At 45.4% G+C, this 26995-nt stretch overlaps 1 protein-coding gene across 1 annotated transcript in view; it reads left to right on the top strand.

Annotated features, from left to right (window-relative positions):
• Positions 1-52: 52 nt before the first annotated feature.
• The window catches only part of KCNK10 (potassium two pore domain channel subfamily K member 10), a 145215-nt gene continuing 118272 nt past the window's right edge, over positions 53-26995 (top strand). Inside the window, exon 1 of the mRNA XM_019552379.1 lies at positions 53-196. Coding sequence (XP_019407924.1) covers positions 145-196 — 52 coding nt within the window. The 5' untranslated portion in view covers positions 53-144. The remainder of the gene's footprint in view (positions 197-26995) is intronic.

Raw genomic sequence — 26995 nt, 5'->3', positions numbered from 1 at the left:
CCCCCTCCGCCTGGCAACCGGCAGCTCGGCTCAGCCCGGCCGCGCAGGCTCCTGCTAATTCGAAATTAATTTGTGTGACTGCAGCGTTGAGACAGGAAGGTCGGGGATTTATTGAATCGCTCCCTCCCTGCGCCAAAGGAAGCGATGAAATTTCCAATCGAGACGCCAAGGAAACAGGTGAACTGGGATCCTCAAGGTTGGTGCCGCTTCTCACTTGCCTGCGGGGATGCCTTGTGCTGGGGTGGAGCCCCTTGCCGGGAGCCTACTCTCCATGTGCCCCCGCGGGGGGATCCGGCGTGGGGGAGGGGGGCATCTCCCCCGGTGGAAGTTGTGGCGGCGCATTGGAGGCGTCTCCCCTGCTCCTGGCTCCTTGGAGGCTTCCCGGGGCAAACTTGTCCGGGGGGAGCGGGGCGGCGGCGGTGCGATGGGCCTGCGGGGCTCCTTTGTTGTTCCCGGCGATCATTGTCTGGTGCTGGTGCCCCCGCCGGGAGGTGCCGCTGGGCAGCTCCGGGCAGGTGTGCGCGCGCGGGCCTGTCCCGCATTAAGGGCGCCCGCGGGCCCCTCTCTGCCCTGACGGCTCCGCGGGGACTTGAGCGAAGGGGAGCTGCGGGCTGCGCCAGTGCGGGGCTGGGAGCTGCACTGGTAGCATCACCCCCTTCCCCTGCCAGGCCTCGCGGGGGGGGGGATCGTGCCCCGTTTTTGCTCATCTCCCCCCACCCGAGTCCTGGGGCAGAGCAAGTTGGGGCCGCACGCGCCGCGGAGGTTTGCGGGGGAAGCGCCGGGGGCGGCGGTCGCGCTGCGGCGGGGCTGGGCTCCCTTTCCCCGGTGTCGGCTCCGAGGTGGGCCCTTCCGAGCACTTCCCCCGGCGCAGCCGGACTGCGAGGCGGGTCCCGCTGCGGGCTGAGGTGCGGGAGCCGGCCCGGGGGAGACAAAGGCAGGCAGCGGCTCCCGCGCGCTGGCGCCTTCGGGCCGCAAACCCCACCGGGCTGCGGAGCGAGTGGTGCTGCCCGGGCTCCCAGCAGGGCCCACAACAGGTGTCTGGGCTGAGAAGCCCAGAGCTCGGGCACCGCAAGTGGGTGACAGAGGCCCCGCAGTTTCCCCTGCCCTGAGCTGACCTCCTAGGGTTGAGGGCTGTGGAGCCTAGATGGGGGATGGCTTGGATAGGGAGGATCCTGCCTCAGGCAGGGTGTTGGACAGATCAGTGGTTCTCAACCTTTTTTTGCACCAGGACCCATTTGTAACCATCCATGGCCAGTCCCAACCCAGTGCCCCTAACTCCTGACCTGCTGCCCCTGCCCCCAGCGCAGGAGGCCCCCAAGCAGTCACTTGCAGGGTGGAGCTTCGCCAGCCTGCAAGGGAAAAGCCATAGTTTCCCATGTTTTTCTCCTTTAAAAGAGAATCCATTTCTAAAGTTTGTTCCTGACCCTTTCATATATTCTTGTGACCCACTTTTGGATCCAGACCCACACTTTGTGAAGCGCTGGACTAGATGACCTCTAGAGGTCCTCCCAACCCTGCTTCCCTATGACTCAAGGACAGGACTACTTATTTCCCGGGCTGAACTGGCTTCATCAGCCAACCATCAATGATGCCAATGTATTACCAGGAAGAGAGAAAAAAAAGCTGGATTAATTTCCAATTTTGTAACAAACACAGGATGTGTATAAATGTCTAATGGAGGAGTATGAATTTTGTAGGGAAAACTATTGTAACCCTTACATTAGTAATCCCCTCATGCTTTACTATCATAGATAGCCCCATTAAAGAATGAGTCATGTGAACAAGGAGTGCCTGGTTGAACCCTTAGGATTCAATCTTTAAGATGAGCTCATGCAAGAAATAAATGACCATAAAAATGGCCCCTACAGAAGCTCTGGGATCCCTACAAAAAGGAGTCAATTTATAATTGCACATGCTACCATTTTTGTTTGATTTGCAGGCATATGTATAAAATAATGCAAAACCTTGCATCCCATTATGTCTGTGGAGTTACAGGTGGCAGGACCTTTTTAACTTGAAAGATCCAAATGCAGAACTCTGGCAGTGAAAGGAATTACAAAAGCTGCAAAAGAAAATAAGCAATCTTGATGATTAAAACACAGGGTTTGAGTCCAGTAACAATATAGCCTCATGCATGAAACTCCATCTGAGTGTGTGTTTGTTGCCTTGTTCTGGTTGTCAGATATAAACTATGTAGGCCCCAGTTGTGTCTAGCATTAATTTATTTAGAATATTGTACTGCCTTGGGTTAATAATGCCAGAAGTACTTCCATTGATGTTTCCTACTAGTGACCAGTGTCATAGTGCGGGAAAAGAACACTACATTTGAAAAAACAATGGCCATCTCAGATTGTTCTACAATGGATTATCCCAGCAATATTTTCTAAAACAGACATTTTCAGAAGGTCAACAATTTTTAAAAGACTCAGGGGACTGATAAAGTGGTTTGTTTAAACCCAGGTCAAAATGTTAATCACTGAAATTAATTAGTGCTCAACTATCACAATGCTGGTTGTAAAATAAATATTTAGGTCTTACTCCACTCATATTATTGGCTTTTATGAAATTGGCATTTTCAATCCACACCATCAGCAAAGATGAATATGCTGTAAAGCGAAAGAATAGGTTTTAAGGAGGGAACTTACGAAATGAAAGTGTATTTGGTTCAAAAACAATGAGCCCCACATAGAGAATGAGTTCTCATCCGTTAAGGTAAGGGATGAATGAACCACCAAAACTGAATTGTACATTTCACTACTTCATGGGAGGTGGATACAATGTGATGGGGCTGGGATGGGGTGTCATATTCAATTCAAGCCTAAATACATTCAGTAGCTGGTTTGTACTAATTTATTTTTGTGCCATGCTGATAGTACTATTCCCCTTTGAAACTCTTACTTTGACCTTGTATGACCAGGCATACCTATACCTGTTTTTTTTCCCTGTTTTGCACTCTGCTGTCAATGGCAGGTTTAAATACTTCAGTGTTTTTAGAGTACTTTATAACACAACAAAAGCTCTATTATGTAAAGAAAGGATAAGAAAAGCAGGCACATCAAGATCTGGCCCATTAATTCTAGGGAAACTTTAACTAATGTCTTCAAGGGCTCAGCTTCTTTCATCATTTTACTTCCTATAATTTTTAAAAAGTCACTTAGCTGAGTTACTAATGAAAACACCTTAGATTTTTAGAATGAAAACATTATACAAGATCTAATCTACCAACTAACTGTTGATTGTTTCTTATTTGGTTATACTACTGTCACTCTGGTCAGTTAAAGTCTTGAAATGATGCTCATGTAAATTAATGGAAGTAGGGGCAATTAGTTCTTCTTCATGCGGAGCCCTATGTAAATATCTCAGAACACGTTGTGTGTGCTAGACACACAGGGCCAGATCCATTCCACCCTGACACTGTTAATGCAGAAGATGGGCGAGTCCTCCTTCTTCTCACTGTTTTTCTGTGACTTAGTCTAAAGGCTAAGATGACTGTATGTTACAACTGTAGATGCATTTTCAAACTGGGTGGAATAGGATTGCGTCTAGGTGTCTAAATCTATTCAGAGGCCTATAGGTGGAAAAAAATCTGGCCCTACTATTCTGCTGCTAGTTGTTTTCGTCTTCCTTCCTCCATTCTTCTTATTTATTACATCCACTTGTTGTTCCTTGCTTAACCCTCATCCATTCTCATGAAACTGTAACCGTTGTTATTCTCATGGGGTAACTTGTTACCCTGCAATTTGACATCATTGGTCTCATGGGGTAACTTGTTACCCCACCCTCATGAACAAAATAGAACCAGTGACAACAGTATAAATCTACCAAAAACTATTTATTAAACATCAAAATTGTTTGAAAGAGTACTTATGATGATTTGAACCGAAAATATTATTTAACTAGACCTATGAACAAAATGTAAACTTTTTTTTAGTGTTTCAAAACATGAATGAACAATATGCTAAGTTTGTAGTGCTCACTGTTTTCAGACTAACAATTACTTCCAAACACATTTCCTAACTGTTTTAACTAAATATTGCATTCCTTAAAAAGCAGCAGTGATGTACTCTGGTGTACACAAGCAAATTGCATGATGTCCACTCGTGCTTGCAGAAGGTTCTACTGGTGTGTGTTATGGCAATTTGTAATTTAGGGCAGTCATACCACACTCGATGGACTTAGACAGATTATGTGCATCCATCATTCTTAATTTTATTTGTCTGCCGATCACAAGCTCCTTTAAAAAAAAAGCGCCATCTTCTTAAATGTAATCTTTGCTTCCAGTTTGTGTTGTGGCCTAGCCAAATAATGAGGTTGGCAATGGCAGCCACATCCAACATATTGAAAAATAGTGTCATTGGCCACCTGTTGATTTTCTGTCTGCAGGTGGTCATACGGACTAAGTGGTCAAGGTTATCCACCCCACTCTTGTTTTTATTATAGTCATGGGTGATGTCCAGCTTGCTTTGCTCTCTACCCACTGACAGGTCATGGTGCATGCTTGACAGCAACAGCACAATTTTGGACTTCTTTGGAACACAGAAAACTAGGGTAAGTTCCCCATCAAAAGCAAAAATGGATGAAAAAGTTTCCCTTGTTTGATTTGCTTGCATTTTGTTTGGGATATTGGCTTTGTTTTCCAAATTGTACCCACACAGGTCAGGTCCTGCTGTAGCAGTCTTTCTGGTAGGTCAGTACTTGTAAAGAAATTGTCACCCACAATATTCCTTCCCATCTTGTACCAGGGATGAATCGGTTTTTCAATGACCTGGGTACCAAAATTACCTTGGTGTGGAGCTTCTGATTGTTTGCCCAGGTAGATGTCTCCAGACAAGGGGAATGATGTTGCTGCATCACAGCACCATCAAATTTTCAAGCCATATTTGGCAGGCTTGCTGGACATATACTGTCTGAAGAGACAGTGACCCCTGAGTGCAGTGAGCTGCTCATCAACCATCACGTGTATTCCTAGAATATGCCATTTCCTGAGCTGCTCCACAAATTGTGTCCAAATATTTCTGAAGACAGCAAGCTTGTCCACAGCTCTCCTTTCCTTACGTGTCAGTTTGATGTCAAATCTCAGGTAGTTGGCGATTTGATGGAATCATTTTAAACTCATGGTGGCACAGAAGCAAGGACACGTGGTGCATTGCTCTCACAACTCCTCCAGTGCCTTGTGACCACCATGGTAGAGACCACTCAGCTGTAAGAGGCCAATGTAGGCTTTCAGCTCTGTTTCATCCAGCTTTTTCCACTCCTTTCTATTTTTAGGATGGCTATCATTCCACTCCTTGAATCTTCTTTCTGCCTCTTTTTGTTTCTCTTATGATAACAGTCAGGAAGTCTTGTGAAAGAAACAGGTGGAACATTTCTACCATTGTATCTTTATTACTTTCTCTTGTCGGCTCAGCACTTCCACGGACTATGTCCTTGGCTGTTCTCTGACGATGAACTAGCTGTGGACTTTTTTCCCATACTCTGCCATTCCTTCTTCTAAAGGTGTCATCATCTGCAGTGTTTTCTGGGGGAGGTGGCAGTGGTTCTGCTCCACATCTTGCTGTAGCTCTCCTTGGTCTTCCATGGCGGCCCTGGGCTGGTCCTCTTCCATTTCCCACTGGAAGTGTTGGCATCACTTCTGCTTGTGGCACCAACTCCTCCTCATTTGAGCTGGATCAAGCTTCTATAAACACATGTTTTTTTTGTTCTGGACAATCTCCCATGTCTGGAACAAAGTCAGCATCCTCACTGCCTTGGAATAAGATTTTATCAGTGGATATTTCATAGATTTCATAGACATTAGGCCTGGAAGGAACCTCGGAAGATCATTGAGTCAAGCCCCCCACCCAAAGGGCAGGAAGTCAGCTGGGGTCATAGGATCCCAGCAAGATAAGCATCCAATTTGCTCTTGAAAGTGTTCAGTGTAGGTGCTTGAACCACCTCTGCTGGCAGACTGTTCCAGACCTTGGGGACTTGGACAGTAAAGAAATTCTTCCTTATGTCCAGCCTGAAACGGTCTTGCAGGAGTTTGTGACCGTTCGACCTCGTCATCCCTTGGGGTGCTCTGGTGAACAGACATTCCCCCAGATCCTGGTGGTCACCTCTGATAAACTTATAGGTGGCCATCAGATCACCCCTGAGCCTGCGCTTTTCCAGCCTAAAGAGCCCCAAAGCTCTCATCCTGTTGTCATAAGGTCTGTTTTCCTGAACTCTGATCATGCGCATGGCTCTTCTCTGGACTCTCTCAAGCTTCTCCATATCCTTTTTGATATGTCGCTGTCATCCTCGGTTACCTGTGCAAGACAGGCTTCAGCACTGGATATGTGCTGGCTTCTCCTCCTGGACTGTAGGAAAAAAGAAAAATGAATTACTGCTGAATGCATACAAATAACAATCAAAGACACGCCTGTCCACCTATGCTGTCACAGAAGCAATTCTGCCCTGCCCTATGGCAGCATAGGTAGCACCCTCTGTTCCTGGGCACAGAAGCCAGAAACCAGCATCTACTCCTTGCAGGCAAGCCAAATGTGGGTGGATGCTGTTTGGAAACCACACATGCAGGGGCTTATTGAGAGCAGGTAAAAGGGGCACAGCAGGTGTCAAGCCCTTACTGCTGAAGGGGATTCCATAGTGTACGCTGTATTGCAGTCTGATGTTGTTTTATTTCTTCTCTGCTGTCCCTTTGCTCCTTGTCCTCAGTTCCAACAAAGGCAGGGCAAACTAGCTTGTATGTTATGAAAGGGGCAGGTGAGGTGGAGTTTTGCCATGACAAAGAAAGCAGAGGTGGATTTAGGTGTGACAGAGGGTTTGGTGGGGGGTGGCAAAGGGCAGGGAGCTTTGATGAACTTGCTGCCTGCAAACAAAGTGGTTGCCATGACAAAGAAAGCAGAGGTGGATTTAGGTGTGACAGAGGGTTTGGGGGGGGGGGGTTGGCAAAGGGTAGGGTGTTTTGATGACTTTGCAGCCTGCAAACAAAGTAGTTAGCAAAAGGGATTACCACATCTTCTGCAAAAGCAGAATGGAGGATAGCCATCCATTAGTTACCATGGATACCTGAAGTGGACGTGAATGAGGTATGAATGAATGCTGACCTTTCAGATACATGTGGCCTAACAGGTCTAGGCCTGTCATTTATACAGAAACATACAAGTTACTCCAATAGGTTAACATGGACATGGGGTAAGTTTTTACCTCATGTGGAAAAACACATTCATTGCAGCTCATCTGGGGGGCATGGGGAGGGCAGCTCCCTCCGCTGCAGACACCTGGGAGGGCATTGGGGGGGTGTGGCTCCCTGGATCTGTGTGTGGGGTGAGGGCAGGCTGGCCCTGCGGGCTGGGGCGGTGCTGGGCTCTTCCTGGCAGGGGGGCAGGGGTTGGGCTGGGCTGCACTTGGGGTGGGTGGCAGTGGTGCTGGGAGGGGGGCTATGGTGAATTTTGGGGTGGCTGTAGCCTGATGTATGGACTGATATATCAGTGCACCCCTAGAATCCAGAGCACTCCAAGAAGCAGCCATCAATTGCCTTGTAGAGCATTCTGAGCCTTGCCATTTCCTTTGGAAAGAAATTTTTTTTGTTGCAAAAATCTAATTGGTCTAATTAAAGATATCACCTCTACTATAATTTCTGATTCCTTTCTCCTGTGTGATGCTCCCATTAGGCAGAAGTCAGAGTTCAATCTTGAACTTGGAGCTGGTAACACATTATGAAGACCTGAAAGTGTCCTGCTTCCTTTGCATAAATACAGCGTATTAAAACTGTAATTATACATTCCAAGATGGGGATTGTACAGGAAGCTTGTATCTTAAGTTATAAGTACAGTTCCAATGTGCCTTTCTGATGGTAGCCTCTCCATACACTGTAGCTTCAGTGTACCACTTTCAGCTCTCTCCTAAAGGTTCTTTTTTGTGCCTCGTTAGCTTCTGATTTGGGAGCCTAAAACTCATTCAGGATATTAAGAGGGTTTGTGATGGTGAGTTTTCTGAGAAAAATAGAGGAGGAAGTGGGAGTCAGGACTCCCAAAATTCTAATCTGGATTCTGTAAGTGACTTCTTGTGTGACTTTCAGTAAGTCACTGTGCTTCCATATTTCCTATTCTGTAAAATGGAGTTAATAATACTTACCTAATGTACAGGGATGTTGTGAAATAGAACTCACTTATTTAGAGCCATTCAAGAGCTGCAGATGAAAGGATGAATTTAAGCAAAAAGCAGTGGTATTATAATCAAATACTAAAACAATTAGAACTGAAGATTTTTAGCATGCCCCTCATATCTTGGCAGGTTATAGCATTTCAGAACTAGGGTTATTCTCTTTACAACTAGAAGAGACTAATATTGTTCTCACACTGCTGGAGACATATTTTTTAATGTAGAAAGCAGGATTAGATTATCTTTTGTTGGACGCTTCTTGGAAGATACTTCCTGTATTGACTAGTTAATGTTAGTTAACCTAATGCTGATTAACTGCATTAACTACTTTTTCTGTTGTGTTGCTCTTTCTTCTGAAGAAAGCACCTCAAAAGAGGTGTATCTCTGATAACTGGTACAACCCTACTTGCTTTATTCATGTGAAGAAGCTCATGAAATGCAGTGATATTGTTTATATTAGAAAAGCAAATACTGTTTGGCTCTGAGTTTGTTACACTTAAGGTAAAACTGAGTTACATCCGGCAAGGGAAATCAAAGACAACAAGGTCTACAAATATGTTGGACAGAACAGAAAGACCAAGGAAATTATGAGCCCACTGCTTAATAGTCAGTGTGAGCTATTCATAGAACAATATAGAGAAGTAAGGCTGGAAGGGGGACCTCAAGGGGTAATCTAAGCAAAGTACAGACAGTCATAGAATCACAGAACCGTAGACAATTAGGGTTAGAAAGGACCTCAGGAGGACATCTAGGCCAACTACCTACTCAAAGCAGGACCATCCCCAACTAGAGTATTCCAGCCAGGGCTTTGTTGAGCCAGCCTTTAAAACCTCCGAAGATGGAGATTCCACCACCTCTCTAGGTAACCTGTTCCAGTGTTTCACCATCCTCCTAGTGAGAGAGTTTTTTCTAATATCCAAATTAAACCTCCCTTGTTGCAATTTGAGACCATTGCTCCTTGTTCTGTCATCTGCCACCACTGAGAACAGTTTAGCTCCATCCTCTCTGGAACCCTTCAGGTAGTTAAAGGCTGCTATCAAATCCCCTCTCAGTCTTTCTTCTGCAGACTAAATAAATCCACTTCCCTCAGCCTCTTCTCACAAGTCATGTGCCCCAGCCCCCTCGCCATTTTCGTTGCTCTCTACTGGACTCTCTCCAACTTGTCTACATCTTTTCTATAGTGGGGGGCCTAAAACTGGAAACAGTACTGCAGATGTGGCCTCACCAGTACAGAATACAATGGAATAATCACTTCCCTCAATCTGCTGGCAAGACTCCTACTAATGCAGCCCAGTATGCTGTTAGCCTTCTTGGCAACAAGGGCACACTGCTGACTCATATCCATCTTATTGTCCACTGTAACCCTCAAGTCTTTTACTGCAGTTGCTGTTTAGCCAGTCAGTCCCCAGGCTATAGTGGTGCATGGGATTTTTCTGTCCTAAGTGCAGGACTTTATAGTTGTCCTTGTTGAACCTCATGAGATTTCTTTTGGCCCAATCCTCCAATTTGTCTAGGCCACTCTGAATCCTAGCCCTACCCTCCAGTGTATCTACTGCACCCCACAGGTTGGTGTCATCTGCAAATTTGCTGAGAGTGTACTTTATACCATCTTCCCAATCGTTAATGAACATATTGAACAAAACTGGTCCCAGGACCAACCCCTGAGGCACTCCATTTGATATGGGCTGCCAGCTAGACATCGGGCCATTTATACCTGTTGAACCCAACAGTGCAGACAGCTTTTTATCTACCTTACAGTTCATTCATCCAACCCATACTTCTTCAGCTTGCTTACAAGAATGGTGTGGGAGACTGTATCAAAAGCCTTGCTATAGTTAAGGTATATTATGTCCACTGCCTTCTCTGCATCCACAGAGCCAGTTATCTCATCATAGCAGGCAATCAGGTTGGTTAGGCATGACTTACCTCTAGTGAATCCATGCCAACTGTTCCTAACAACATTCTTCTCCTCTAAGTGTTTAGAAATGGATTCTTTGAAGACCAGCTGCATGATTTTTCTGGGGACCGAGGTGAGGCTGACTGGTCTGTAGTTCCCTGGATCCTCCTTCTTCCCTTTCTTAAAGATGGGCACTATATTTGCCCTTTTCCAATCAGCTGGGACCTCCCTTGATTGCCACGAGTTTTCAAAGATAATGGCCAGCAGCCCTGCGATCACATCAACCAAATCCCTCAGCACCCTCAGAAACACTGCATTCAGCCCTGTGGACTTGTACTTGTCGAGCTTTTCTAGATAGTCCCTAGATGTTCTTTCACCATTGAGGGCTGCCCACCTTCTCCCCAAACTGTGCTGCTAGGTGCAGTAGTCTGCGAGCTGACCTTGCCTGCGGAGAACGAAGTAAAAAAGTCATTGAGTACTTTGGCCTTTTCCTCATCCTCTGTCACTAAGTTGCCTTCCCCATTTAGGAAGTGATGCACACTTTTCCTGACCTTCCTTTTGTTGCTAACACACTTGTAGAAATCCTTCACGTCCCTTGCTAGCTGCAACTCCAGTTGTGCTTCGGCCTTCCTGACTTCATCCCTGCATAGCTGAGCAATATTCTTATTCTTCTCCTAAGTTGTTTGTCCAAGCTTCCACTTCTTATAAGCTTCATTTTTGTGTTTAAGCTTACTGAAGAGTTCTCTGCTAAGCCAAGCTGGTCACTTGTCACATTTGCTATTCTTCCTGAACGTTGGGATAGTTTGTTCCTGCACCCTCAGCAAGGTTTCTTTAAGATACAACCAGCTCTCCTGGACTTCTTTGCCTCTCAGTCTGGCCTGCCAAGGGATCCTGCCCATCGGTTCCCTGAGGGAGTCAAGGTCAGCTTTTCTGAAGTCCAGAGTCCATACTCTTCTGCTCTCCTTTCTTCCTTTTGTCAGGATCCTGAATTCAATTATCTAATGGTCACTGCTGTCCAACTTGCCATCCACTTCTAAATCCCCCACCAATTCCTCCCTGTTATGACCAGTAGGGCAAGAAGAATATGGCACCTAGTTGGTCTCTCCGACATTTGCACCAGGAAGTAGTCTCCAGCATTTTCCACAAACTTCTTGGATTGCCTGCACACTGCTCTATTGCCCTCCCAGCAGACGTCAAGGTTCCCCATGAGAACCAAGGCCTGTGATCTGGAAACTTCCACTAGGTGTCTGAAGAAAACCACATCTACCTCATCTTCCTGGTCAGGTGGTCTGCAGTACACACCCACAACAACATCACCCTTGTTGCTCTTGCCTCTCACCTTAACCCAGAGACCTTCAACAGGCCTACCTCCAGTTTTCTGTTGCAGCTCTGAGCAATCATATGGCTTTTACATATAGTGCAACTCCTCCTCTCCTCTGCCTGTCCTTCCTGAACAGTTTGTGCCCATACGTGACAGTGCTACAGGCATGCAAGCTATCCCACCATGTCTCTGTTATTCCAATCACTTCACAGTTCCTTGACTGTGTGGGGACTTCCAATTCTGCCTGCTTGTTTCCCAGGCTCCATGCATTTGTGTGCAGACACCTGAGATGACTAGCCAATTGCCCTACTTTCTCAGAAAGAATGAGGCCTCCTCTGTTGCCTGAATCAAAAAGACCCTGCAGAGGTCATGGGGTGGGGAGTGAATTTGTGGGGGAAGTACAAAAGCACCCTGGGATACTGGGGGGAACTATGAATTAACTTGAATCTGGAGGGGATCAGGGACAGAAGCTCAATCAACTGATTTAACTTAAAACAGTTAAATCTGATACTACATCTATCCAGGTTTATTTTAAACTGGTTATGACCATTTTGAAAGTGGTTTAGGTGCACTGAATTTCTGTTCTATTATGGATTTGAACTGGTTTTCAATTACTTATACTGGTTTATGTGTAATTTCTGACTCTAGCCCTGTCTGTAAAGAAGGCAGAGCTGCTCACAATAGCTTCTTTGTCTTGGTCTTTACAAAAAAAGCTGAAATCTATAATTTGTTAAAATGATATCTTCTAAAAGATTTTGTGTGTGGCCCTTGACAGCTCACCAAAGCTCCAGCCAAAATAATTGCCTACCCCTGATCTACGGTATGCTTGCACTGCATCCCTGGCATCCCTGCTGAAGGGCACAGCCTTCCCTCTGCCTATTCCTATTTGCAGAAGAGGCTCTGGGCCTCCCCACAAATTTGCCTAGAGCACATTTGAGGATGGCAACAAGAGGCACCCCAGAGCATCTTCACTTTTGCCTGCTCAGGTTTGGTGCACGATACTAGGAGCTGGTAGGTGGGACCATGCTTTTTGATGGCTGCCTGGAGAGTTCTGGGGCAAGAGAAGGAAAGACTAAGGGCAAAACAGTGCATGAGAAGGAAAGACTAGGGGCAAAGCTGAGCTAATGCTTGGAAGGGGTTTAGGAAGCACATGAGGAAGAATAAAGAAATTAGAACAGCAATAAAGGAGCACTGAAATTTATGTAGGGGCTTGCAGGTGAAGAAGAGCCAGAATGCAATGGAGTAAGAGATAGGAAGCTAATACAGGAGTTGATTCAACTGGATCAGCAGGAAAGGAAGCTAATTTAGCACAAGCTGGAAGAAGGAAAAAATGGGAAGCCCCAAAAGGACAAGATGGCAGTAATCAAATATACAGGGGACCAAGGGTTGCTAAAAGGTTTCCACAATGTGGGTAAGAAACAGGAGACATGAAGAACAGTGGATTTGTCAATAGTTAGTTAATACAGGATTACTACTTTAGCGAAGAATATTTTTTTTATTTTGGCTTCATACTAATGACAGTAATTCATTACCTGGTTTTGGATCCAAAGTCCTCCAGTAGTATCAATGAGGTGGAAGATTAAAATTAAATTAAATGTAGACTTGGAGCTCTCTAGTGCCTAGCTGAGACCTATTTAGGCACCTTGGCCACACTGCGTTGGTAATCTCCTTCACTCTTGCCTGCCACAACTTTCATGTAACTGGGAACTTTTGGGGGACTACCTTCCAGTTAGCAGGGTGTGACTTGAAATGTCCTTCTCCAACCTGCACTGTTCACTAAGCTCCTCTTTCCTCAGCTCAGTCCAAATCTCACGTACCCCTGTTCGGTCTCCTGGGCATGGCTCATGGGACTCCCGTGCCCTCTGCACTGGCTCACAGGGTTCTAATAGCTTGGTCAGAGTTCACTGGGCCTCTGACAGCCACTCCCATTTCACTGGGTGTCTATTCCACAATATGATCTAATCTTCTCTGTTGGGCATCTTCAGTGGCTGATCTTTCCTCTCTTTCAGTCATTCCTATACCTCACAGTCTTTAAACCAGCCTACAACATAAGCAACATGTGAAGCTTTCCTATCTCACAGTAGCTCCTTCTTGTCAAGTGCTACAGATTGCTTTGCCCCCTAGGTTGTATCCCCCAGATTCTGCAAAGCACCTGCTCCCCAGGGCATGCCACATCCTGCTTCAGTCAAAGCCAGATGAAAACTGAGGCTCTGCTACTCGCCCTCCTTGTTATCTGGCCTGCTTCCTGTTAGCCTAATTAACAAGCCTGTTGCTGCTCTTCATTGTAGTCCTGTCTCTCAATCAACTGTTCAGGGTTTGGTTTCTGCAGCTTGCTAATGTAATGATGTAGTGATCGCAGCACCCTTAGTTCTGCTGTCTGAAGCCACCTTTGAGTAGGACTTAGGTTGTGTCTCTCACAGAAGTCTGGAGGATGACTGCCCCTTTTCTCAGAGCTCCGAGCCTGGCAATAGCCCCTCTGCAGTCTGATGTTTGGATTATACCTCTGAGAAGGACTCATGGGGATATTGTGTCCCCCTTGGTCCTTTCCCCTCTTAATAATGGGGTAGGGGCCCTAACACAGGAGGGGTAATAGGAAAGTAGGGTTGGGAGGGACTGCACACAGTCACTTAGTTCATCCTCCTGCTTCTGGCAGGATCATCTCTGAGTAAACCACCCCAGCCAAGTGTCTGTCTAACCTGCTTGTGAAAACTTCCAAGATTGGAAGGTCCACAGTAAGCTGGAAGCTCCAATGCTTGACCAGCCTCATAGTCAGAAAGTTCCTCCTAATCTCCAAACTAAATTTTCCCTGTTTCATCTTGAGGCCATAGGTCCTAGTCATGTTCCCTACAGCCACAGAGAAAAGCCTGTCTTCATTCTGTCTGTAAACACCTTTCAGATATTTGATAACAGTCTTCAAACCCCTGTCCCAGTCTTCTTTTCTCCAGACTAAATAATCCTAGCTCTTGCAGCCTTTCCTCCTAAGTTATGCCTCCTAGATCCCTAGTCACTTTTGTTGCTCTGCACTGGACTCTTTCCAAACTGTCTATATATTCTTTTAAAACTTGGTGCTTAAAAACTTGACACAATATTCCAGGTGAGGCCTCCTTCGTGTACAGCAAACTAAAAAGGGACAATAAAAAGGCCCTCCAAATATAGTGTGTTGAGAGTTTGTTCTAGACATATAGGTTCAGAGCTGGAAAAACTAGAGGAACTGAAGAGATGTCTTCATTTCACTTTTTCTTCTGTCTGCAAATTATCTAATCTCTTACTCTCCTTTATCCTCCTTGCAATCACTCATTAATTCCACTCTTTCTCCAAACTGGTTGCTCTTCTCTTTTTTTCATGCTAGCCTATTGTTTGATCAGGCCTATTTCTTCTCACCACTAACACATTAAGCTGATTTCTTAACTCTTTTTTACTAGCCAGTCATTTTCTTTGTCTTGTTCTCTTGGGCATGTGCCTCAGTGGATTACCCTTTTCATCTGACCAGATCATCTATTTCAGCAGCTGTCTGTGGTTTTTCAGTTATCTGTTCAGCCTCATCTCTCCTTTCTTCCATCACATGATCAAAATCCTGTCTAAACTCCATTATTGTCCTCAGCTGTATTTCCAGTCTTTAATCTTTCCCTCCCCAAGTACCATTAAGCAACACTTCATGCATATGTAGCGTGCATTAGGAATGCACTCAAGGATGATATACATCTTACAGCTTCCACATGAGGATGACAGGATTTCCCCTGTTATACAGGGAGGCTCTTCCAAGACACCTCAGTTGCTATCTTCTATATTTGGATTAAAGGGAAAAATAGGTTATGCACAAACATCCCACAACTTAAATTCCCCTGGTTTATTATTCTGCAGGCCATTGGCTCCCAGGTTTTTAAAGCCTGACTTTGGCCAGAACCTGAAAAAGGCCTAGTTGTGATAAGAGACAGGGGCAAACTCAAAAGCCCTTAAGTAGTGGAACCTTTTTTCTACTCACAATATCAACCCTTATACTCATCCTACAAACTTCATAAGATGACCAAACAAAAAAATGCAACATTGGTTCTTAACCTTTTTAGATTCAAGGCATCCCTCTCCTACTTTTCCAAATTTCACAGCACTTCATTTAAAAAACTAAATTACATTATAAACATTATAATATGGACATCATTTCATTATTAATTTACTGATTAGATCTCCGTAATTTATACTCTCCCCACTGCCACTGCTGCCTCAGCCAGGCGGATCTGCCCCATGTGCCTCCTGCAGAGCCAGATTGGGAAGTGGCTATGGCAGAAGCGTGCACTCTTGCTGTAGTCTGTTCTGGTGTCTCCTGGAAACAGAGGCATGTGGGGTAGATAGAACTATCCCATTCACCTCTGTTTCAGGAGGCACATCAGAGCTGAGCTGAGAAATGGGTTCATCAGAAAGATGCCCCTACCTCCATAATGTAATGCAGGCAGGGTCGCTATTTCTGCTGCAGCTTTTCCCAGTTCAGCTCTGACATGTCTCCTGAGCATAGATGCATGCAGGACAGTTCTGCCTGGTGGCAATGGCATCTATCTCCAGACTACTGTTGCTGCTGCTAGAGGGTGTCATTATTTTGTGTGCCTTGTTTTTCAAAGGCATGTGGAGCCCATCTGAAAAGGAGCTACAGCAGAGGTAGTGTGTCTGACTGCATTACATTATACAATCCAGTGCATCACTTCAGTTTTAGCTCTGCTGGGCTCAGCTTGTACTGAGAAGTGAAAAGTGGCTAAAGCAGAAGGGGTGCCCCTGCTTGTATAGTGTAATGCAGTCAGATGCCTCTGCTACAGCTACGTGTCATTTGGGCTTCTCTTACTTCCTGAAAACCAGAAAGTGGGGCAGTTCCACCCTGTGGCATTGGTGTCAGTGCCACTGGTGTCAGTGACATGGCATCCTTGGGAGACTCTTGTGGTGCTCTGGGGTGCTGGAGCTCCCTGGTTGAGAACCACTGGCATACATTCACAGGTCTTGGGTAAGCCAGGACTACTCACCAAGGCAACTCCTACTCACACTCTCTTGTTTTGGTTGCCCCACTGGTTGGTAGCTTCCAGGCTTTAAAGCCTGAGCAAAATGTGTAGCAGTGTGAATCCACTGAATTTAATGGCAAATCCATTGTGAATATCATCAATAATATTCAGAAGGCAAGATAACAGGAGATATACACCCTTGCCAAATACTTCATAGCCTAGGGGAGAGGCTTTCCTGTGCAACTTACTACCTTTATCATTAAATAGTGATCTTAGATGTGTTAAGGCAGAATACTTTTGGAAAACAAGGTGGGTACTGAGACAAAAATTGTAATCACAACTAAAACCTTGTGTTTTCTGTCAAACTTAGTTTCATATTGAAGACCTCTGAAAATAAGTTTGTTAGAGATAATCTTTTGCCTTTAAAAAGCACACGCACATGCGCTGTCGAAGTTTTAGAGCTATGCATGCATGTGACTGACAGCAGAATCAGGTCTTAAGAGATGTGACGAACATGCCTGGATTTTGTTTGTGCAGTCTGTAGTTTGAAAATGTGTAAATATCAGTAGTTTTAAGGGCATATTACAAAATGTCCCCATTTAATGAAATAATATATCATATTAGACTATGATATATTTAGCTTACTGTTCCTCCTTAGGAGCAACACTTGTAGCCATTTCCTTCTATTCATACTTCATTCTATCCTGAAATCCATTCAGAGACAAATGAACATTAAATTTCTTCAGGGTTCTATCTGCCTAAGATTGTGGGTGACTGGCTGCAAACTGACCCCAATGCCTGGTGTTTGCTGAAGGCAATGGACAATTTGCCTAATGGAAGCTAACAAGAATTAACTTTCTGAGAAATGTTCTATTGTGAAACACTTCAGATGATTTTAGCATCAGTATCCCGGTGGGCATTCTCAGTGGTTTAGCGTCCGGTTCTGAATACCTAGACTCGCTGGATCCATGTATTTGTATCTCAGCAGGATTGACTCATCCCATCTTCCTTATAAGGTAGGTAAGCTGTATTGTACTCAATTTACTGTACAGAGATTTTAGAACAAGGCTTCAAGCAGATATTTGTCTGCTTCACAAAGACTTGAAAGATACCGTGGCATATATGGTAAAAGCTGAGAATCTCCTGTGAAATACTTGGGCCATACTTTCTCTCATTTCACCAATACTGGACAATATGCTGTTGCTGACAGGGCTGAAGAAAGTATTTTAGCAAAGCAAGGGAACTAAATAATGTTCAAATGGGTACATTGAAGCCTATTTTAAGTGGCACCTTCTTTTAGCTTCTCATTATATAAAGACTTATCCAATCTGGAAGGGATAGTTTACTTTAAATTCACACCATACCTGATTCTGGAATAACTCTTATGTGTGGAACAACCCTAAGTCAAAGTCACTTCTAGTGTCTGACATTTCCATAGATCAATGATTCTCAACCAGGGTGCCAGAGCACCCTGGGGCTGCTTGAGATTCTTTTAAGGGATGCCATGGGATTCCATATAATGTTCGTACTGTTAGGTTAACAAGGATGATTCACAAGATAAGCCCAGAAATTTCAAATATAAATCCATAGTTGTGGTCTTGCTGAGTGCTTTGTAACAGGAAAACTGCTCTGTTATTTTTCTGTAGTCTAAACAAGTGTAGCATGGCACTGGGGTGTGCCTGCTCTTTTAAGGAAGTTTGCAGCCTTGCAAGGTTGCCTGCAAGTGGGGCAGGGAGCTAATGAGAAGTGCACCCAACCGGAAGAGGGCTCAGGCTCGAGCTATGTATAAGCCCATAGCCTGAGCCCATCAGGGACTCTAGCCCTGCTAGCCATAGGTAGGGTTAGGAGCTCCTGCCCAGGAGAGCTAATCAGGGATACTAGACTGACTGCTTTGCTGCCTGCAGGAACAGTGAGGCTGGGGGAGCTCACAAGGAGTGCAGGCTGGGAGGTATGCCAGCACAAAGGGGTGAGGGAAGTTTTTCCCTCTTAAAAGGGCAGAGAAATGAGAAGAAGAATTAGAAGTGGGGAGACACAAGAAAACTTATCAGGAATTGGAAAAGAGAAGGCTCTTGCACAAGAAACTTATGGAAGGAGGGCCAGGGAGGATGCTGTTTCCATTGTCAAGGGAAGAGATGAAGGCTAGAAAGAGGATATCAGGACACTACTTACATGGGTAGTGCCATGTAAATGATGATATCATTCCTTATTCATGGCTGTCCATGCTGTGGCAGTTGTTCATTTTGTGGTGAAAGCTTTTATAATGATTATTCTTAGTTCTAGAAAAGAAGAACTTGAGGGTCAGGAATTTTAGCTAGGAAAATAATGGAAAACTAGGAAAATAAGTATAATTAATGTAAATAGACTTTATTTCTTATGTCTGATTCCACTATATCACTGTTATCGAGCAGACAGTTGTCATTATAGTGCTTAGGGTTGGAAGGGATCTAAACAGATCATCAGGTACAACTCCCTGCCCTGGGCAGGAATGAGTGCTAGGTTCATCATGCCCCAGCCAAATATCTATCCAGCCTCCTCTTGAAAACCCCCCAAGGTAGGAGATAGCACCACCTCTCTTGGGAGTCCATTCCAGAGCCTGGCAGCCCTAACTTTAAAATAATGTCTCCTGGTGTCCAGCCTGAACCTTCTCTCTAACAATTTGTGGCTGTTACTCCTAGTAACAGAACAGAGCTTCCCCCAATATCCGATGGTCCCCCCGGTGAGTTTGTAAATGGCCACCAGATCCCCTCTCAGCCTTCTCTTGTGGAGGCTGAATAGGTTCAGGCCATTTAGCCTCTCTTCATAGGGCCTACCCTGCTGCCCCTTGACCATGCGAGTGGCCCTCCTCTGGACCCTCTCAATGCTAGCCACATCCCTCTTGAAGTATGGCGCCCAGAACTGGATGCAGTACTCCAGCTATGGCCTGACCAATGCCACATAGAGGGGAAGGATCACCTCCCTGAACCTGCTTGTGATGCATCTGTAGATTCACAACAAGGTGTGGTTAGCTTTACTGACTGCTTCCTCACATTGGAGGCTCATGTTCATCCTGGAGTCAACAATGACTCCAAGATCCCTTTCTGCCACTGTGTTGACTAGAAGGGTGTTCCCCAGCCTATAGTGTGTTGCTGGTTCCTTCTCCCTAGATGCAGCACCTTGCACTTGTCTGCGTTGAATTCCATCCTATTCTCATCTGCGCACCTCTATAACCTGTCTAGATGTAGCTGGATTCTGTCCCTCCCCTCCAGTGTGCCCAACTTGCCCCACATCTTGGTGTCATCAGCGAATTTGGACAGCGTACATTCCACACCCACATCCAGATCACTGATAAAGATGTTGAATATTACAGGCCCCAGGACCGAGCCCTGGGGGACTCTACTGCCCATGTCCCTCCAGGTCAAAAACGACCCATCCACCACCACTCTCTGGATGCAACCATCTAGCCAATTTCCCACCCATCCGACTATATAGGCATCAGTGCCACAGTCGCCTGGTTTTCTTATGAGAGTGGGATGAGAAACTGTGTCAAAGGCCTTCTTGAAGTCCAGGTAGATGACATTCACCTCAACACCTGCATGCAAGGGCTTGGTGACCTGGTCATAAAAGGAAACCAGGTTAGTAAGGCAGGATCTGCCCTCAATGAACCCATGTTGGTTGCCCCTGAGCATTACCTCCCATGCAGATGTGTTCCTTGATAATTTTCTCAAAGGTCTTCCCAAGGACCGAGGTAAGACTGACTGGACTATAATTGCCTGGGTCTTCCTTTCTCCCCTTCTTGTAAATGGGGACCACATTGGCCCTTTTCCAACCCTTTGGTACCTGGCCGGAACCCCACCAGCACTCATAAAGCCGTACTGGGGCCCCGCTATGATTTCCACCAATTCCTTCAGATGAAGAGCATCTGGACCTACTGATTTAAACATGCCCAGCCCCTCCAAAAGTTCCCTAACTAGGTCATCCCTGATCCTAGGCATGGTGGTGCCTCCCCTGGGTCTGTCCACAATTCTAGTGGGGGAAATGTCCCGGTCCCTGTTCAGGAATATGGAGGCAAAGAATTTGTTAAAGAGGTCAGCTTTCTTGTTTGCTGCCAACACCAGATTGCCAACCCTGTCCTGTAGGGGCCCCATGTTACCTGGTGCCTTTTTCTTACTCCCTATGTATTTGAAAAAGGACTTTTTGTTATCCCTAATTCTGGTCGCTAGCTCTAGCTCCATCTCTGCCTTGGCCTTCCTAACAGCCTCCCTGGAGTCATGAGCAACAGAGGTGTAACCCTCCTTGGTGATAGCCCCTTGCTTCCACTGTTTGTATGCTTCCTTTTTTGCCTTCAAGCATTCCTGGATGCCTTTGCTGAGCCATGGGGGCGTTTTAGCACTCCTGCTCCCCTTGGTACACATTGGGACTGACTCCCTTTGAGCTTGGAGGATCGTCTCTTTGAGGAACAACCACCTGTCTTGGACTCCCATTTCATTGGAGCTCCAAGACCCCAGTGCCTCTCCTACTCATCTTAGCTCATTGAAGTCAGCCATCCTGAAGTCAAAGACTTTTGCCTTACTGCTTGCTTTCACCACCCTGCACTGGATAGTAAATTTCAGCATGCAATGATCACTGTTGCCCAGCTGGTCAAGTACCTGCAGACCCCTCACCAGGTCATTGCCTGTGGCAAGGACCAAGTCCAGCAAGGCATTTCCCCTGCTGGGACTATGCACCTCCTGGGTTAGGTGGAGGTCCTGTATCCTGGCTAGGAACCTACGTGAGTGGTCAGACCTGGCTGACTGCTCCTCCCAGCAGATGTCTGGGTAGTTTAGGTCACCCATGACAACCACATCCCTTGACTTTACGGCCTCCATGAGCTGACCTAAGAATTCCAGGTCCAGCTTGTCCCCCTGGTGAGGCGGTCTGTAGTACACGCCCCCTATCAAGTCCCTTTCCCCACAACGCTCTTGCATTCTTACCCAGTGCACCTCAGTTTGCCCTTCTTCTGACCCTGTCCTGATCATCAAGGATGTGTATTGCTCTTTGGCACCCCTCACCTTTTTTCCTTGCACTGTCTCACCTGTACAGCCCGTAGCCCTTGATGCCTACTGTCCAGTTGTGGGTAGAATCCCACCAGGTCTCCGTGAGCCCCACTAGATCTGGGTTTTTGCTAGCTAGCAGAAGGGTGAGTTCTTTTTGCTTTTTCCCCATGCTTCAAGCATTTTTGTAGAGGCATTTGAGGCCTCCTGTAGTGCACATACCACCCCCTTGTTCCTAAGCCTACCCTGGCCCCAATCACTTACCTGGGTACTACCTGCGCACATCACCTGGCTTGACAGCGAAGTGTCCTCGTGTTCCTCTGCATCCCCATCCCCCAGTGAACCTAGTTTAAAGCTTGCCGTATGAGATCAGCCAGCCTGGAAGAAAAAACACACTTACCTTTTGGGGAGAGATGAAGCCCGTCCCGCCCAAGCATGTCCTCTGTGCGGAAATGTGTGTCGTGGTCCAAGAACCCAAGGCCCGCCTGGTAACACCAGCTCCAAAGCCACCTGTTGACCTCAGTGATGCATGAAATATTATAATCATTTTATTTTAACATTTTTTGCTAAAGTAGTATTTAAATTCTTTATTTTGCAAATAATCTATTTATCTTCACTGTTGGAAATGTTAAGACTCAAGGAGGGTGTGATATAATGACATGCTTTGTAATACATTTTAGTGGAACTGAAGCTATTAGCATAAAATCAAGGGTAGCCTCAGCTTTATAGTGGGGTCTTATGACACACATTTTAAATACCAGTATGTAGTTATAATAATCCTCTGTACTTCTATACATTTTCCTTCTGAGGATCTTGAAGAACTTTACAAACTTCAGCATGAAGCAAACCTCTATCTCACCTTCTGAGGTAGGTTTTAATCTCCCCATTAGATAGGAAACACAGACACAGAGAGAGTTAGGCTGAGAACTTCAGAATGAGTTGCTTTTTCAAAGCTTTGCTTTAAAGAGTCAGGGCCTCACTTTCAAATGCTGGCAACCCACCATTTACATTGAAGTTGATGAGAGCTGCCTGATTTAAACATTTGTCAAAATCTGATCCCATGTGTTGATAGCTGTCCACCTCCCAAAAGTGGTATATTTAAAAATTGGTTTTATGCAAGTAGTCTATGACCCAATGGCAAATATGGGGAAAGAAGAGCTGGTAAGACAACATTACTGTCTCCACTAAATATTAAAACAGACTCTAGATGATCTTTCTTTTTAGTGGCAGCTTTCAAGGTCCCAAGCTGGTTTTGGTCTATGCTGAAAAAAAATCAAAACAGAATGATTTCATGGAATGGTATTGTGGGCAGACGACATTTCCTGCTCTGCCTGGTGCAGAACACAGGTTTTTATCTGAGTGATCTGAGAGAGATTAGGTAGAACCCAATCTACCTCTTCATTAGGTAGTACAGGAACCTGTACCATGATTTCACACCTCCAAGCCAGTGTCACACTCACTAGATCATAAAAGGAGCCATCAAGCACTTGTGAATGTGAATGCGGTCTCTGTTTGTGAGACTGAGCCTGTCTGATATGTACTGTGCACCATGTCTGTCAAAAGCTGTTTTCTTCTTAGCTTGTTTTATGTGCTTTCCTTTTTTTTAAAGAGGTGTTTGATCCCTTCCCCTTTTCCTGGAGCATCAAAGGAAATGACCCTAGGATCACTTGAGATGGATGTAGTAGCCTGGCTCACAGACGTGGGTTTGAGGGTGTGTTGCTGAATGTAGCTGGAGTTGCTGGCTGAACTGATATAAAATCTTTCTTTTGAAAGTTCAGATCTGTAATGGCCCAGGAGCAGTTTGTGAATCACTTGGTTCAGGAGAGGCTCTGGAACAAAGAGTCTTGTATTCAAGTTTCCCCTTTGTTTACTCCTATCACAGAAGTTGTTTTTTTTTTTCAGTGTCCTTCTCTCTTGACTGTTATTTGCAATGATACCCTCATTCTCAAAGTGAGGCAAATCACAGCATTCTGACTCCCAGCCATTGTATTAGCACTGCTGATTCTGCGAGCACTAATAATAAGAGGTCCTAAGATGCAGGGGAGAGGCTAGAACATTGTGGGGCTGACAGGAGAGAGAGATCACTTGCTGTTGTGACAAGCAATCATTTTTCCCTCTAGAACAGTGGTCTCCAAAGTGGGGTGCACACACCCCAGGTGGTGCTCAAGACAATCCATTGGGGTGCGGGAAGAAAATTATTTTTTTTTTAGTGAGAGCAAAAGGTTTTTTGTACCGTTATATAATTTATAAGTAAATAAATATACATATATTGGGATGCGTGCTCAAAAATTTTTACTGATAGGGGTGCGCGATCAAAAAAGTTTGGAGACCACCGCTCTAGAATACAGTCTGATGTTCTGGCTCAGTCCTCATGAAAGAGCCCTCCAATGTGGTCTCATACCTATGCTTGATCTTAGAACAGTTCCTTATGGTGTGAGTGGAGACACACAGGCTGGAGGTGGGGTCGGGGATGAAATTGAGATGGTAGATCCACCTGGAACTCTTATTAAAGGATCTCGGATGCTGTGACTGTTGGAGGAGCTGTCAAAGCAAGGCACTGGAGGATGACTCTATGCTACTGGCTCCCAGTGGTGATTTGTCAGACACCATAAGTCCTCTGAGTTCAGAGCTTGCATGTTGTAGTGATGGCCCTGAGTTTCAACCCTAGACTGCTGTGTTCCTTACTCTTGAAAAGATAGTTGTGGCTGACATGCCAGGTATACCTACTGGGCACTGCTGAGGAATGGAGATGCTGCAGCGGAAACCCAGCACTTTGAGCTGGTGGAATCTGAGAATGGTGATGGGGATTCTGGACTCTTGAGTGTTGTCTCAGCCAGTCAGCTGGACAGTGATGGAGGGTGCTCCACCTGAAGATTAACAGTTTAATAAGAAACCATAAAGGCAGACTATGGAGTTGAGGCTGAGGTCCATTTTCTTCATTCAAAGCCTGTTGTCTACTTGGCTTCCCTTGTTTTGAGAGATGTCTTATTCAATTGTAGAAATTGCTAATTGCAGCTCTGCTGCTTTTTCCTTCTCACTTTCTTGGGGTCCCTCAGCCTTAACTCTTTGAATGTCAAGGGGTGCCACAATGGTGGTAAAAGGGCACAACTTTTTTGAACTCCTCATACAAAAAGTAGGCTGATATTTTTGCTTTGTAAGAGACGCATTCAGATTCCAATCTGGGGGTCCTGGGTGAAGGGATGGGATGGAGATGGTTTCTTGAGCCAAAGCTCTCATATCAGAGCTGGGGTGACAATCCTTTTCTCCTTGGGAATAGGGCACGGGTTCTCTGTTCAAGAGATTGCATAGGGTCATTTTCTCCAGGGAGAGGCATGTATTGGTACATTTTTTTTCTTACTATCTATACCTTTATTCTAGGCAGGACCACATTGTCTTTTTGTCCTGGCCCCACTTGGCTGTGCAAAAGTTATTGTCCTAGGAATGTGGATTTCATCTGGAGCATTGACCATATTTTATATAGGAAACATGGGGGATCTTACTTTTCTTTGCTATGAAGTTCAGTTCTCTTCCCCCTAACTTATCTTACCACTGCTGTGTTTTTGGCAATGTGTTTCTCCCTTTCATCAACTCTGCTTACCATTGGCACTTTAATGCCAAATAGTTACAAGCTTTGGCTTTCATTCAGACATTTCATTCAAATGTTTGATTTGCCCTGGTAGTGCTGGTAGCAGCAGAAACTGTTTATGCATCCTTGAGACTGTGGTGGGACACTGTGATCCAATATTCAGGTCCAAATGTTCTGCCAGCAATGCACTTAGGCTACTACATAGACCTTGTATCAAGCTATGAGCACTCTGAAATTGGGCATTTTAGACCTTCAGGGCAGTCTTTATGGTAGAAATCTAGTATAGATTTATCAGACTCATAAACACATACCAAATTTTGGGCCACCTGCTAGAGGGAAAGGTGCAAAGAGCTCTGGTTTGGACCCATTTCATACAGCTGTCTTACATGGATGCTCTGCTGTGATAGTTCTCTGTTTTCAAGAGGAAGACTGTGGACTGTCAGCAGTTTCATTGTGTCCTGCTGCACTGCTCATCTCACAGCTGACTCTGCAGAGGCTAAGAAAGCAGAGGTGTCTTTCTGCAGTACTTTGTACTTGATGGAAGTCTGTGATATGTTGGCATCGGAGGAGCTGCTCTAGGTCCTGCTGTCTCTGACTGACAGGTGAAGGAACAGTGGTATCTAGATTGTTCTCTCTCCTTGCAAGAACTCTCTCATGGTCGCAATTTTAATCATATCTAAAATTGTCACGCAGCAATTTTTGCCTCTACTTACAAATACCTGAATAAACATTTGCTATCTGAATCAACTGGGCCAAGAGTGTTTTCTTCCAACTGGGCACTTAGCAGAGCACAGGTCTCACACCACTGCCCAGCAATTGCACAGGTCATTTCTAGCATTAAAGTGTTTTTTTTGGAGGGGAGGGGTGGGAATCTGAGCAATATGTGCTGGAGAACTAGAAGGAGTCTGAGGAGAAGGTGAAAAATGGCCTGTGAAAATGAAACTGTCTTCTGACTTTTTTCATTTTGGGAATCAGTTTGGGTTGTTAATAGACTCAGGACCTCAATGTTTTGGCACCAGCTGTTGTGCCTAGATTTTCCTCTGGGGCTTCAAGGCCACATTCAGAAGTACAGGAAACACTGTATTTGGAATGGGTACCACAGGTTGCTCCCTGTGGTGCTGCATTCCCTGTAGGTAAAGGAGGCTAAGGGCTCATTAGTTATGTCAGTAGGATGGCAGGTTTTTGTCTTCAGGTTTTTCAGCTTCTGTATTCCCCCTTCAGCCTGGCTTAGGGACCCTTCCTTTCTCTTTCTTCTTATGCTTGTATTTCTGCTAGTGCCTGTTATCTTGGAAGGCCTCCATTTTAAAATGGCCTTTGTTAATACTATGTAAACCTTGAGACAAGCTCTGCTGGACCAGACGTTCTCCATGGTGACCATGGCTCTTGGCAGAACCACTTTTTTTTTTTAACTCTATTTTTCCCTCTGATATTTGTACCTCCAGGAGTCTTGCTTTTCTGACTTTTGTCTAGGCTGGGTTGGCCAAAACATCCAACCTGACTGGTTTTGGTTGATTGGGCTGGAAACTTTTAGTGGCTTTCACTTCTCAAACTGGAAACCAGGCTATACCACTTCTGGAGACAGTCCTCCCTGATTTCCAGGGGGTGCTTCTTCCACATTGCTTAGTTTCTGCTAGGGGTGCACCCATAGAGATACTGATGTCTGGTTTTTTGTTTTTTTTGTTTTTGATTTTTTTCTCTTTAATAAGCCATATCAGTTGATACCAATCCGATTGCCAATACATCATTGCAAGACCCCTGGCACGGCTTTACGAGCACTTGTGGTGCTCTGGTGTGGTGCCAGAGGACTGGAAGAGGGCCAACATGGTTCCTATCCTCAAAAAAGGGAGGAAGGAGGACCCAGGAAACTATAGGTCAGTTAGTCTTACCTCGATCCTGGGTAAGCTTTTTGAGAGAATTATCCTGGCACATGTCCACAAGGGGCCAGCGGGGGAGGTTATGCTTAGGGGCAACCAACATGGGTTCATTAGAGGCAGGTCCTGTCAGACCAACCTGGTGGCCTTCTATGACCAGGTCACAAAATCCTTAGATGCAGGGGTAGCA

The sequence above is a fragment of the Crocodylus porosus genome, unplaced genomic scaffold, assembly GCF_001723895.1.
Source record: "Crocodylus porosus isolate Cpor-Errol unplaced genomic scaffold, CroPor_comp1, whole genome shotgun sequence".
Classification (NCBI taxonomy): Eukaryota; Metazoa; Chordata; order Crocodylia; family Crocodylidae; genus Crocodylus; species Crocodylus porosus.
This window is presented reverse-complemented; position numbering and strand designations above follow the sequence as displayed.